The 13,806-nt window shown below is 42.2% G+C and overlaps 1 protein-coding gene across 6 annotated transcripts in view; it reads left to right on the top strand.

Moving 5' to 3' along the window:
- LOC144508666 (death-inducer obliterator 1-like) overlaps positions 1-13,806 on the top strand; it is a 123,827-nt gene that overhangs the window by 57,272 nt on the left and 52,749 nt on the right. For all 6 annotated transcript variants that reach the window (XM_078236907.1, XM_078236906.1, XM_078236905.1 and 3 more), the window contains 2 exons: positions 3,577-3,783; positions 10,666-10,885. In XM_078236907.1, the coding sequence (XP_078093033.1) occupies positions 3,577-3,783; positions 10,666-10,885 (427 nt within the window). The remainder of the gene's footprint in view (positions 1-3,576; positions 3,784-10,665; positions 10,886-13,806) is intronic.

Below are 13,806 nucleotides of genomic sequence, written 5' to 3'. Positions count from 1 at the left end.
TGCTCCCAGCTTGCTCTGGGTTCCCATATTGCTGTTTCACCAAGTATTAACTTCTGGTGACCATCTGTCAGAACTTTCCTCAGTTTTCAGAGAGATCCAAACATCCAACAAAGTAAAACCTATCTCAATGATTCTTCTCCCCCCCCCCCCCAAATCTCCCAAAATTGGAGGCAGCAGAATGCATCTCTTCAACTAGTGATTGTCTTTCTCCAGTTAAGGTAGCTTGCAAAGCCAAGCATAGAATCTCTACTGTCTATCTGAGACATTCATTGGTTTGCAGGGAAATCTGTAACCTAATATCAAAAATAGCTTCCCCGGTCGTCTTCCCAATGACACTAAAACACAATTAGCCTTGGAAACCTAGGTAAATATGCTAATTAACTTTCTTTGATCCTAACTCTCTCTCATCTTAGAAGTAAATGGACAGTTTACAGCACAACTGCTTTTAACCCGATGCCAGCAGCACTTTCAGGGACTTTGGAAGACCCAGAGTCTACTCATGCTAAAACCAAGAGTCTTCTGCCGTTGTCTCTAAGCATAAATATCCTGCACTTTATTCTCAGTAAAACAATATAAGACTTCCTTTGATTTCTAACAATCAAACCACCTAGGCGTACACTCGAGCATACTACAGAACAGGTCACTTGACCATCATTTATCCTAAATTTAAAAGCTATAGTCCCAAAATATAACAATCTTATAAACCTCATAATTGTAATAGTTGGCTCGGAGTAGGTAGTGTGATGTGAACCTTAACTGTAAATTTAACTTGATTTGATACTAAAACTTAAATTACAGATTAGTACATACGTGAATAATTTTACACAAGTCTTCTCCTTGCATTACTTCAGTGTATTTAACATTATCGAATCAAAAAGCTTTACTTTTGATCATTTTCACCCCCTTGCTTGCTTTTTATCTAGAGAATTAATTACTGCCAGGAAATAGTTCCACAAATGTCTTGCTGTCTGTCAACGCCACTCCCAAGTCTCCATTCTTCCTTTATCCTACCCTCATCCAATATGACTGCTTTCTAGCAGAGGTCATTGAATAGATTGCTCGTTAGGAACAAGAACTTGCACTTTTCTTCCTTCTCTCTCCTTTGTTTCCATCTAATGCCAATGATATTTCAAGACTTTGACTCAATCTGATCGTTTAAGTTTAAAGAAAATCACAATCATTGCCTTTTCTATAGAAATGAATTAGAGATGGCACAAGATCCACCTTTACCCTGTGATTTTACAATTCAAAGAATCCAGTTAATAGTGGATAAAAACCAAGTCAGAACTTGGTCTCTTTTTATTAAGATATTTATGGGCATTTTATAAAGATGGCACTTTGCCTTTTCTCATTTAAATCTTGATTAAATAATTAGATTATGTATTTATTGATTGTGAACATGAAAGTGATGAATTCGTTTTATTATAAATTATAGTTCATTATCAAATCTTATACTGAATGGGCTGAATTTTAACAATGGTGCGCCATTCCCTAGCTAGAACAGGAAGTGGGGGGCCATATCTCTCTTGCCTTTTGCTGGTTTCTACCTGACTTCAGTTGAAATTTAAAGTGCTGCAGGAGACACATACGATCTTGTGGCAGTGGAGGATATTCAGTGGCGAAATGCGCCCCACTCAGCTGCCAATGTAGCATAGAAACATAGAAAATAGAAGCAGGAGTAGATCATTTGGCCCTTCGAGCCTACTCCATCATTGAGTACAATCATGGCTGATCCTCTATCTCAGTGCCATATTCCCATGCTCTCCCCATATCCCTTGATACAGAATCACAGTGTGCAGAAGAGGTCCTTTGGCTCATTAAGTCTGCACTGACACATGAGAAACCTACCTACCTAATCCCATTTACTAGCACTTGGCCAATAGTCTTGAATGTTATGATGTGCCATGTGTTCATCCAGGTACTTTTTAAAGGATGTGAGGCAACTTGCCTTCACCACCCTCCCATGCAATGCATTCCAGACTGTCAACCACCCTCTGAGTAAAAATGGTTTTCCTCACATTGCTCCTAAACCTCCTGCCCCTCACCTTGAACTTATGTCTCCTCCTGATTGACTAAGGAGAACAACAGCTCCCTATCCACCCTGTTCACGTCCTTCATAATCTTGTACACCGTCAGGTCAGGTCACCTCCATAGTCTTCTCTGGTCCAATGAAAACACCCAAGTCTATCCAACCTCTCTTCATAACTTGCTCCATCTCAGGCAGCATGCTGGTGAATCTCCTCTGCACCACCACCAGTGAAATCACATTCTTTTAGTGTGGCGACCGGAACTGCACACAGTACTGCAGCTGTAGTCTCACCAAAGTTCTGTACAACTCCAGCATGACCCGCCCCCCCGCCTGCTTTTTTAATCCACGTCTTGATTGATAAGGGCAAGTGACCCATATGCCTTTTTCACCACTCTTTGTTCCTCAGAACTTCCAACTATCATGCTGTTCATTGAATACTTCCTTGTTAAATTACTCCTTCCAAAGTGTATCACTTCACACTTTTCAGGGTTAAAGTCCATCTGCAACTTATCTGCACATTTGACCATCCCGTCTATATCTTCCTGTAGCCCAAGACACAACCTCACTGTTAACCGTCCACCCAATCCGCAAACTTACTAATCCTACCAGCCAAATAGCCATCTATGTCGTTTATATAAATGACAAATAATAAGGGACCCAGCACAGATCCCTGTGATACGCCACTGGACACTAGCTTCCAGTTACTTCAGCAGTCTTCTGTCATCACCCTCTATCTCCTACAATTAAGCTAATTTTGAATCCACCTTATCAAATTACCCTGTATCCCATGTGCATTTGCCGCGTTTACAAGTCTCCCATGTGGGACCTTGTCTAAGGCTTTGCTGAAATCCATATAAACTACATCAACTGCACTACCCTCATCTACATATCTGGTCACCTCAAAAAATCAATCATATTTGTTAGGCATAACCTCCCTCTGACAAAGGAATGCTGACTATCCCTGATCAAACTTTGCCTCTCCAAGTGCAGGTAGATTCTCTCAAGGAATCATAGAATTCCTACAGTGCAGGAGGAGGCCATTCGGCCCATTGAGTCTACACCGAACACAATCCCATCCAAGCCTTATTCCCATAACCCCATGTATTTACCCCTGACACTAAGTGGCAATTTAGCATGGCCAAGCAACCTAACCTGTACATCTTTGGATTCCTTCAGAATTTTCTCTCAATTTCGCTACCACTGATTTGAGACTCGCTGGTCTGTAGTTCCCTGGTTTATCTCCACAACCCTCCTTCAATAGCGGAACAGAGGTGACCAAGGGTCATCCAGACTCAAAACGTTTGCTTTATTCTCTCTCCGCAGATGCTGTCAGATCTGCTGAGTTTCACTAGCATTTTTTTGTTTATGACCCAACACAACCTGTTTCTCACTCTTGCAGGCTGCATAAAAACCCCCCTCAATGGGTGAGCCGTTTTTCGAACTCTTCCTGAGGACACCATTAGATAACTGTATATGTTCAGTGGTTGAATTATGCAGCAGTGCACACAAGATGCTATTGATAACTATTGATGGCTTGTTTTTATTAGGCAATGGAAATTCCTGCAGTGCCTAAATGTATTGGGCCTGGCTGTGCCAACTTGGCCTCCACGGACTCTGTGTACTGCAGCAGTGATTGCATACTCAAACATGCTGCAGCTACGATGAAATCACTCAGCCAAGCAAAGGATCAGAAACAAAAGACAAAAGGAAAATCAAAGACAGAAAAGGTGGCTTCATCTAAGTCCCTTGCAGAGGTAAAGCGAAATCATTAATATAAATTGTTATTCTGTAATGTATAGAATAAAATTATTAAATTATGCAAGGAACGTTTGGTGAGAAATATATTATTGAAAGTATTCTTTGAGGGATTAGGTGTAGTAGAACCCTACCCATTTGTGTTGCAGAATGGATTTTACAGCAAAACAGTAACTACTTATCATAGAATAGAATCATAGAATCCCTACAGTGCAGAAGGAGACCATTCGGCCCATAGAGTCTGCACTGACCATAATCACACCCAGACCCTATTGCCATAGCCCCTTATGTTTACCCTGTCCAAACATCCTAGACCACTGCTACACAAATATCAAACATGTCTACTGCTTTATCGCCTGCCCACACTTGGGGCAAATCAGACCACAAGGCTCTGCTCCTGGCTTACAAACAAAAACTGAAGCGGGCGAATCCATCAAAGAAAGTCATGCAATATTGGTCTGAGGAATCGAATGATCGCCTATGGGGCTGCTTGGAGTCAGTGGACTGGTCAGTATTTAAAAACTCTGCCACCAGCCTGAATGAGGATGCCATGACAGTAACTGACTTCATTAGTAAGTGTGTAGAAGACTGTGTGCCAAAGAAGCAAATCCGTGTGTTCCCCAACCGGAAACCATGGATGAACAGGGATATCCACTGTCGCTGAAGTCCAGGTCTGAGGCGTTCAAGTCAGGCGACACCGACCTATACAAGAAAGCCAGATATAATCTAAGGAGATCCATCAAAGATGCCGAATGACAGTAGCAGATCAAGCTAGAATCCCAGGCTAGCCACACCGACCCCCACCGACTATGGCAAGGTCTGCAAAACATAACAGGCTACAAGATGAAGGCATGTAAAATCGCCGGCTCCAACGCACCCCCTCCCAGATGAGCTCAATGCATTCTATGCCCATTTTGAGCAAGAGGTCAGCGAGAGCATGCCCTCCACCCTGGAAGCCCTGGTTGAACCTGTCTCTGGGGTCACCATTGCAGATGTCAGAGCAGCTTTCTCGAACGTCAACCCACAGAAAGCGACTGGCCTGGATGGGGTACCCGGACAAGCACTCAGATCCTGTGCGGATCAGCTGGCAGGGGTATTCGCAGACATCTTTAACCTCTCTTTACAACAATGAGGTCCTTATCTGCTTCAAGAAGACGACCATCATCCCGGTACCTAAGAAAAACCAAGCAGCGTGCCTTAATGACTATTGGCTGGTGGCTCTGACATCCATCATTATGAAGTGCTTCGAAAGGCTAGCCATGGCACGAATCAATTCCAGCCTCCGGGACTGCCTGGATCCACTACAGTTTGCCTACCGCCGCAACAGGTCCCCAGCACACGCCATCTCCCTGGCCCTGCACTCAACCCTGGAACACCTAGATAACAATGACACCCATGTCAGACTCCTATTTATTGACTACAGCTCAGCCTTCAACACCATTATGCCCACGAAACTCATCTCCGAACTCCGTGGCCTGGGCCTCGGCACCTTCCTCTGCGACTGGATCCTGAACTTCCTAACTCACAGACCACAATCAGTAAGGATAGGCAACAACATCTCCTCCTCCATGATCATCCTCAACATCGATGCCCCATAAGGCTGTGTTCTTGGCCGTCTACATATTCCTTATGCACCTATGATTGTGCGGCCAGATTCCCCTCCAATTTGATTTTCAAGTTTGCTGACGACACTACCGAGCTCGAATCTCAAGCAATGACAAGACAGAGTACAGGAATGAGGGAGAGAATCTGGTGAACTGGTGTGGCAACAATAATCCCTCCCTCAATGCCAACAAAACGAAGGAGGTTGTCATTGACTTCAGGAAGCGAAAAGGAGAACATACCCCTGTCTACATCAACGTGGACAAAGTAGAAAGGGTCAACAGCTTCAAATTTTTAGATATCCAGATCAACAACCTGTCCTGGTCCCCCCATGTTGACACTATAGTTAAGAAAGCCCACCAATGCCTCTACTTTCTCAGAAGACCAAGGAAATTTGGCATGTCAGCTACGACTCTCTCCAACTTTTACAGGTGCACCATAGCAAGCATTCTTTCGGGTTGTATCACAGCTTGGTATGGCTCCTGCTCTGCCCAAGACCGCAAGGTTCTACAGAAGGTCATGAATGTGGCCCAATCCATCATGCAAACCAGCCTCCCATCCATTGACTGTCTACACTTCCCGCTGCCTCGGCAAAGCAGCCAGCATAATCAAGGACCTCACGGACCCCGGACATTCTCTCTTCCACCATCTTCCTTTGGGGAAAAAGATACAAAAGTCTGAGGTCACGTACCAACCGACACAAGAACAGCTCCTTCCTTGCTGCTGTCGGACTTTTGAATGTATTAAGTTGATCTTTCTCTACATCCTAGCTATGACTGTAACACTACATTCTGCACACTCTCGTTTCCTTATCTATGAACGGTATTCTTTGTCTGTACAGCGCACAAGAAACAATACTTTTCACTGTATGTTAATACATGTGACAAATCAAATTAAATCCCCCTAAACACTAGGGTTAATTTAGCATGGCCAATCAACCTAACCCGCTCATCTTTGGACTGTGGAAGGAAACTGGAGCACCCGGAGGAAACCCACGCAGACATGGGGAGAACATGCAGACTCCACACAGACAGTGACCCGAGGTCGGAATTGAACCTGGGTCCCTGGCGCTGTGAGGCAGCAGTGCTAACCACTGCTACCGTGCTGCCGCATAGCAATTTGAATTTTGTGATTCAAGGCCCTTCAGCTTGTAGTCATCAAGTGTGGAATTAAAGCCTAGTGCAGAATTATGATAATCACACTTGTCAAAATAATGTTGGCCTCAGTGCCTCTTTAGAAACCCAGCTCCTGATCTGAGTTTGAATCTGTGCTGGTGAACAGTGACTGCAGTTTTAATGCACTTCTTCCAATCTTTTGTCCTTTTTCACTCCTGTAACAATGCAATTCATTTTGTAGTCTACCAACTGAATATTTTCTTCATATATTTTGAAAAATGTCACTAAATACTGAAATGAATCATTTACTGTTTGAAATTTTCTGACTGTGTTTGACCTTGCCATAATTAGCACTGGAGAACAATGTGGTGACCTCAAATTTTGGAGAAGACACAGAGAAACCTAAATTGGAAGGAATTGCAATCTGGACTGTATTTTTGAATATAGATTCATAAAATTGTAGAATAATACATCAAGAAGGAGACCATTTAGATTGCTCTTTCAGTGAACAATCATTCAATTCCCATAGGTCTGCAATGTTCTCCCATTCCAAGTAGTTAATCCACTTTCCTTTTTGAAGGTTACTATTGAATCTTTATCCACCCCCTATCAAGCAGTGCATTACAAATTGTAACCATTTGTTGTGTAAAAAAAAATGTTTTGTCATGCTCTCTGTGTGGTTCTTTTCCAGTTATCTTAAATCTGTGCCCAGTGAATATTTACTTTACAGCCATTGGAAACTGTTTTAGTTTATTTATTCCATCTAAACTTTTCATTATTTTTAAACTGCTCATTATCAAATTTCCCTTTAGCCACCTTCACTGTCTGGAGAACAACCCCAGTATAGAACATAGAACATAGAACATTACAGCGCAGAACAGGCCCTTCGGCCCACGATGTTGCACCGACCAGTTAAAAAAAAAAACTGTGACCCTCCAACCTAAACCAATTTCTTTTCGTCCATGAACCTATCTACGGATCTCTTAAACGCCCCCAAACTAGGCGCATTTACTACTGATGCTGGCAGGGCATTCCAATCCCTCACCACCCTCTGGGTAAAGAACCTACCCCTGACATCGGTTCTATAACTACCCCCCCTCAATTTAAAGCCATGCCCCCTCGTGCTGGATTTCTCCATCAGAGGAAAAAGGCTATCACTATCCACCCTATCTAAACCTCTAATCATCTTATATGTTTCAATAAGATCCCCTCTTAGCCGCCGCCTTTCCAGCGAAAACAATCCCAAATCCCTCAGCCTCTCCTCATAGGATCTCCCCTCCATACCAGGCAACATCCTGGTAAACCTCCTCTGCACCTTCTCCAAAGCCTCCACATCCTTCCTGTAATGTGGGGACCAGAACTGCACACAGTACTCCAAGTGCGGCCGCACCAGAGTTGTGTACAGTTGCAACATAACGCTACGACTCCTAAATTCAATCCCCCTACCAATAAACGCCAAGACACCATATGCCTTCTTAACAACCTTATCTACTTGATTCCCAACTTTCAGGGATCTATGCACACATACACCTAGATCCCTCTGCTCCTCCACACTATTCAAAGTCCTCCCGTTAGCCCTATACTCAACACATCTGTTATTCCTACCAAAGTGAATTACCTCACACTTCTTAAGTATCTCCATTCTTAACCACATAACTAATCCTTCATCCTTGGGAACCATCCTGGTAATTCTTAACCCACTCCAAACCATTCATGTCCTTTGTTGAGTGTGGTGCCCAGAATTGGGGACACTGCTCCGACTGGAACTGAGCTATGTAGGCTTAGCATAACTTCCTTTCCAGAGAAAATGTATATTCGCAAATGCAACAACCGGATATATTGATAGATTTATTTTCAAAAAGTATAACATTTGAACAGTTGTTGCTGTTACCCAGTGTCTGATCCCAAACATTTTTTTCTGTGAACTCTGAATTGTGTTTCACACTGTGTTGGGGAATACAAATGCCATAACCTTTCCTTTTATGAACCTTCAATTCTTGTGACAGTTCTTACAATTTTTTTCCCTGAAACAGAAAATAGTATTCCTTACGGCACCTGTACTGGACGTGATCAATTTGCTTTCATGTGCACTTAGCTCCTCCAGAGACTTACTTTCACTCAAATATTGTAGGTCAGGTGCCTGGGTACAAAGAGGGATGAATTAACAATTAGCACAAAGGTTTGTTTAAAAATTTTCTTTGCCGAGATAGCTGACCTGTCAACTCTAGCTGAAACCTATTTCCATATAAATATTTTTGTTCCATGCCACATTCTAGATTAGCAGCACATTTTAAAATAACGTATTTTTCATTAACTAGCCACACGACTTGCAAATCCACTTTCATCTTTATAATATGCACATAGTGCATCAGTATTGAAATGACAGATTCTGCTGAGAAGACAGTCAATTCTACAATCAGCTATTTTGGGGTATGCAAATGTTCAGTGCTCAAGTTATATTGCCCACAGTATAGGAATCCACCGGCAAAAGAACTTGATTTAGTTAAATTAAACTGGTAATGCTGGAGGTACATACAGGTCAGTCAGCGTCTGTGGAGAGAGTTGATGAGATACATTTCGGGTACGGCCCCGATGATGCGTTTTTTCAGAGAGAGTCAATCAGAATTCATGGATTAATTGACTTTCCAACTGCTTAATAGCTATTAGATTCAATAAAAGATTTTCAGTGACATAATGCAAAGCTGTGCAAAGGACAAAACAATGTTAAAAACGAAGAATGGGGAGAACCGTAGAAGAGGTTCACATCCAATGCAGAAATGATCCAGAATAGAGAAAGGAAAAAAGGAAGTTGTAAGCGAAACATCTGAAATTAAATTCAAAGCGAAACATCACGTGTGATTCTGTCAGTTATGAGATGAGAAGAAATAGATCAACATCATGCTTTTAACTACTCGTGGAAACCTGTGTGTAATAGGTTGGCAATATTGAGCCTGGATGGCACCAATATTGTTTTAAACTTATTTAGCAAACATGATTAAACATTGGATAGGTCTTTAAAACTTAAGCTGATTTTTTAAACAATGCCCTAGCAGAGGCTATTTCCCGGACATAGGTGCAGGAAATGGTTCCGTCATGTACGTATCTGCAGTCTTGGTGCTTGTACCTCTGGGGTATTTCCAGAGATTGGGCCACATGCTCCTGCTTAGTGTGGCCATGAAGTCAAAACACTTGGAGGAATGAAAAGGGAATGAGAAGTAATGATCATGGTATTTAACAGTTAAAAGAATGTTGACAAGAAAACAAAGTTGGAGGTTCCAGGGATTGTCTTCGGGGATGCGCTGGGCTGCCCACTGAAAGAGAACCTTGCACAATTCACTTAGTCCTCTGCAACAAGTGACATTTGAGGGGATTATCTTTGCTGAAACACTGTCCCCACCACTTACTGTCCAAGTACCGCTGCCTAGATCAGACTGCTTAACGCTGACGGAGGGAATGATGGGGAACTGGAAGTCGCTGATATGGCGTAGGGCATCAGAGGAGTCATGGATGTAGGTGGGAAGGGACTGGACAAGAGCAGAGAGAATGGAGTCAAGATAGGAGGAAGATAGTTGCGATGCTTAACACTTGTCGTTTCCATTGGAGTCAGTTACAGAAGTGATACTTAAATCATATTGAGGCTCATTTGAAACGTGCTGCTTTTTATTTGCTCTCCATTTCAGTCCTCTTTCTATTGTATAAAAGGTCATTGTGGTGCAGCCAAATTCATGCTGTAGCTCCCTAGAACTGGATGTTTAATGCCACTAAGCTGCATTATTGAACTCATGAGTGGGGAAATTGTCAACATAGACCTGGAGTAGATATTGTTTGTTTCATGGCTGCTGCTTACCTTCCTGATAGTAGTAATGTCCACTGACTAAAGCAGACAAAATGCATTAACATCAATTCACCTACTGTAAGTACTTCAGGATGTAATGATATTTGGGGAAATTAAAGGATTGGCCATAAAATTATATTTGATTAGCGTGTAGGAAGCCTGTTCATGTTTGACACCTCCACATTCTTTGGTTATATTTATTTTTGCACAGGTTGAATATTTTAATTGAATACATAAAGGTCATGTTGAATGAATAATTGTGTAAATGAATAATTAAGAGTTTGTGATCTTACTATTACGTTCTTGTGTTTAAAATATTGTTGTTACAGATGAATTTGAAACCAGCAGCGGGTCCTCACAAAACTGAAGAATTAAATCTGAAAGAAATGCCAACCAGAAAATTGGTAGTATTGGTCCATAAGAGCCCTGTGCCACCACAGAAGGAAACTGTATCGAGCAATGTTGCAGGGACTTGGACGATTGATCATAATTACAACGCTATAAAACCAGAAAAAACACTGATATCCACTTCCGTTTTTTACAAATCGTGTATGTATCATAGTAATTTTCAACCTTCAGTTTATTTGCCCTTCTCTTTATTTTTCCCTGCAAAAATCATTCCAGCTAGAACAAAAGCAAAACATTATGAATGCTGGAACTCTGAAATAACAGAAAATGCTGGAAATACTCAAGTGAAGCAACATCTGTGGAGAGAGAAACAGTTAACATTTCAACTCTGTGACCTTAGCTTATCAACTCTGATGAAAAATCATAGACCTGAAACATTGTGTTTCTCTCTCCACAGGTGCCGCCTGACCTGTTCAGTGTTTCCAGCATTTTCTATTATCATTTCCATCTAGCAAGGCATTGTTGTTTCTATGTCCTTGAAGAATTGGTAAATTTGAGTGACCTGTATGCATTCCTTGGTTTTTAATTTTGGGTCGTGTCTTCATTTTATATTTAATCCGCTCCCTTCAACACCATCCCAATAATTTCTCTTCAGTAATTTCTGCAGTAGATTACACTATTACCTAATCAAAAGACCAAGTAGGAAATCTGCTTGCAGGTCCCCGTCAAAGCAGGAGTTTTATGAAAACAGTGTGGTTTACATCCTCTGATTTTTTCCCTCACCTGTCTTCAGAGGAAGCAATATGGCTATGGTTAGTGTCTTCTCAGAGAATTCTTAGAGATCACCTGGAAGCTTTTATTCTATTTCCTGCATTATTTTGGTCAACCAACACCTATGCGACCCCATCATTGTGTGCTTATCTACTGAGGTTTCAGAATCTTCATTAATTGCCCTTTGGATTAGACCAGACAGGTTTGTACTGAGAGTTCGAGTGTATGGCTAAGCATTTCTAAAGTTTTAAAAGTGTTGGTGAATGATTGAGTCTGTAAGCAGCCTCTCCTTTGCAGTAATGTGTTAATTGCACTGCAATAATATTGATTGTTGAATGTTGAGAATGAACTGAGGCTGAATGGAGCACAGCTTCTCAGAGTCCATAGAGAAACTTGTATGCACAGCTTTGCAGAATGATGGGAGGAAACACATTTTTAGCAACTGAGATTTAAGAATTATAAGGTGAAGCTGCCAACTAACAGGTCAGTAAATTGTTTAATGAAAAGCTTTTATAAGTCTGCTGAATACCAGTCTTGATCTGGCCATTAGAAACAATTATACCTGGCTGCTGAGCATCCCAGCTGGCCAAGACACTCGATCACCATGCTGTCCTGATGTAGAATGCTATGGCCTTTGCTGGACTGATGGCATAATTTTTCATGGCATGAGAACTGTGGAGAAAAACAGATATGTAAACATTCAAATGACTATTACGACTGCAGCCCTCTCTTGCCCACCAGTGGTGGTGCTGCAGTGTGTCTGGAGCAAGGGATTGGTGGGGGGACTTGTGTATCATTGCAGAATGAGGAGGCCACCGATGCATTTTCTATCGTAAGTTTGGGAATAGACATTTATGATGGGATAAAATTCTTAAGTGTGTGTATCTCTGTGTCTACCTCTATTGTAGTTTAATACTGTCTAATAACATATTAGCACTTTGAATTTAGCACTTGAAAATCAATGGATGATATAATGTGACTTCAGGAGGGATACAACTTAAATGTGTACAAGTTTAGAAGGAATTTTTAACTTTCTGTCTCTGCTGAACTGCAGGTATGGTGTCCAAAATCCGGCACCCTCGGGACTGAGACCATGGTGGACTTTCATGGATTTTGGACATCCAACTTGTATAATGCCTGAAACGAATATAATAAAGTCCCTGAAATAAAACAGACCTTGCGAGTAATACACACCCTGAAACTGATACAATCCCTAAACCTAAAACACACCCTGGAACTAGACCATTTCAAAGATGTCCGGTTTTGGGACTGTTGAATTTTGGGTATTGTACCCTGTAGTTATCTCTAGCCAGTGAAAAACTGTATTAATGTACATTAGTGCCCCTAAATGGAGGTTATTCACCACTTAAGGAGCCGGCAGTACCGTTCCTGTTCATGTTGATCTTCACAAAGCTGCAGAACAATAGGCTATTCATCAGAAACTCGAGGCTAATTTACATTATAAAGTAAGAAGTCTCAACACCAGGTTAAAGTCCAACAGGTTTATTTGGTAGCACGAGCTTTTGGAGCACTGCTCCTTCGTTAGGTGAGTTGGGTTCAACAGGGCATATATAGACACAAACTCAGTCACAAGATAATGGATGGAATGCGAGTCTTAACAGGTAATCAAGTTTTTACAGGTACAGACAATGCGAGTGGAGAGAGGTTTAATCACAGGTTAAAGAGGTGTGAATTGTCTCAAGCCAGGACAGTTAGTGAGATTTTGCAAGCCCATGGGGGTTATGGCAAGTTATGGGGGTTACAGATATTGTGACATGAACCCAAGATCCCGGTTGAGGCCGTCCCCATGTGTGCGGAACTTGGCAATCAGTTTTTGCTCGGCAATTCTGCGTTGTCGTGTGTCTTGAAGGCCGTTTTGGAGAACGCTTACTTGAAGACCAAAGGCTGAATTCCCATGACTGATGAAGTGTTCCCCGACAGGCAGGGAACACTCCTGCCTGGTGATTGTCGAGCGGTGTCCATTCATCCGTTGTCGTAGCGTCTGCATGGTCTCGCCAATGTATCATGCCTCGAGACATCCTTTCCTGCAGCGTATCAGGTAGACAATATTGGCCGAGTCACAAGAGTATGTACCGTGTACCTGGTGGATGGTGTTCTCACGTGAGATGATGGCATCTGTGTCGATGATCCGGCACAGGGCCTGGTTGCTGTGGCAGAGCTTGCTGTGGTCACTGTTCTCCTGAAGGCTGGGTAGTTTGCTGCGTACAATGGTCTGTTTGAGGTTGCACGGTTGTTTGAAGGCAAGTAGTGGGGGTGTGGGGACGTTCTTGGCAAGATGTTTGTCTTCATCGATGACATGTTGAAGGCTCAGGAGATGTCGTAGCTTCTCC

This window comes from Mustelus asterias, chromosome 20 (assembly GCF_964213995.1).
Source record: "Mustelus asterias chromosome 20, sMusAst1.hap1.1, whole genome shotgun sequence".
Classification (NCBI taxonomy): Eukaryota; Metazoa; Chordata; class Chondrichthyes; order Carcharhiniformes; family Triakidae; genus Mustelus; species Mustelus asterias.
This window is presented reverse-complemented; position numbering and strand designations above follow the sequence as displayed.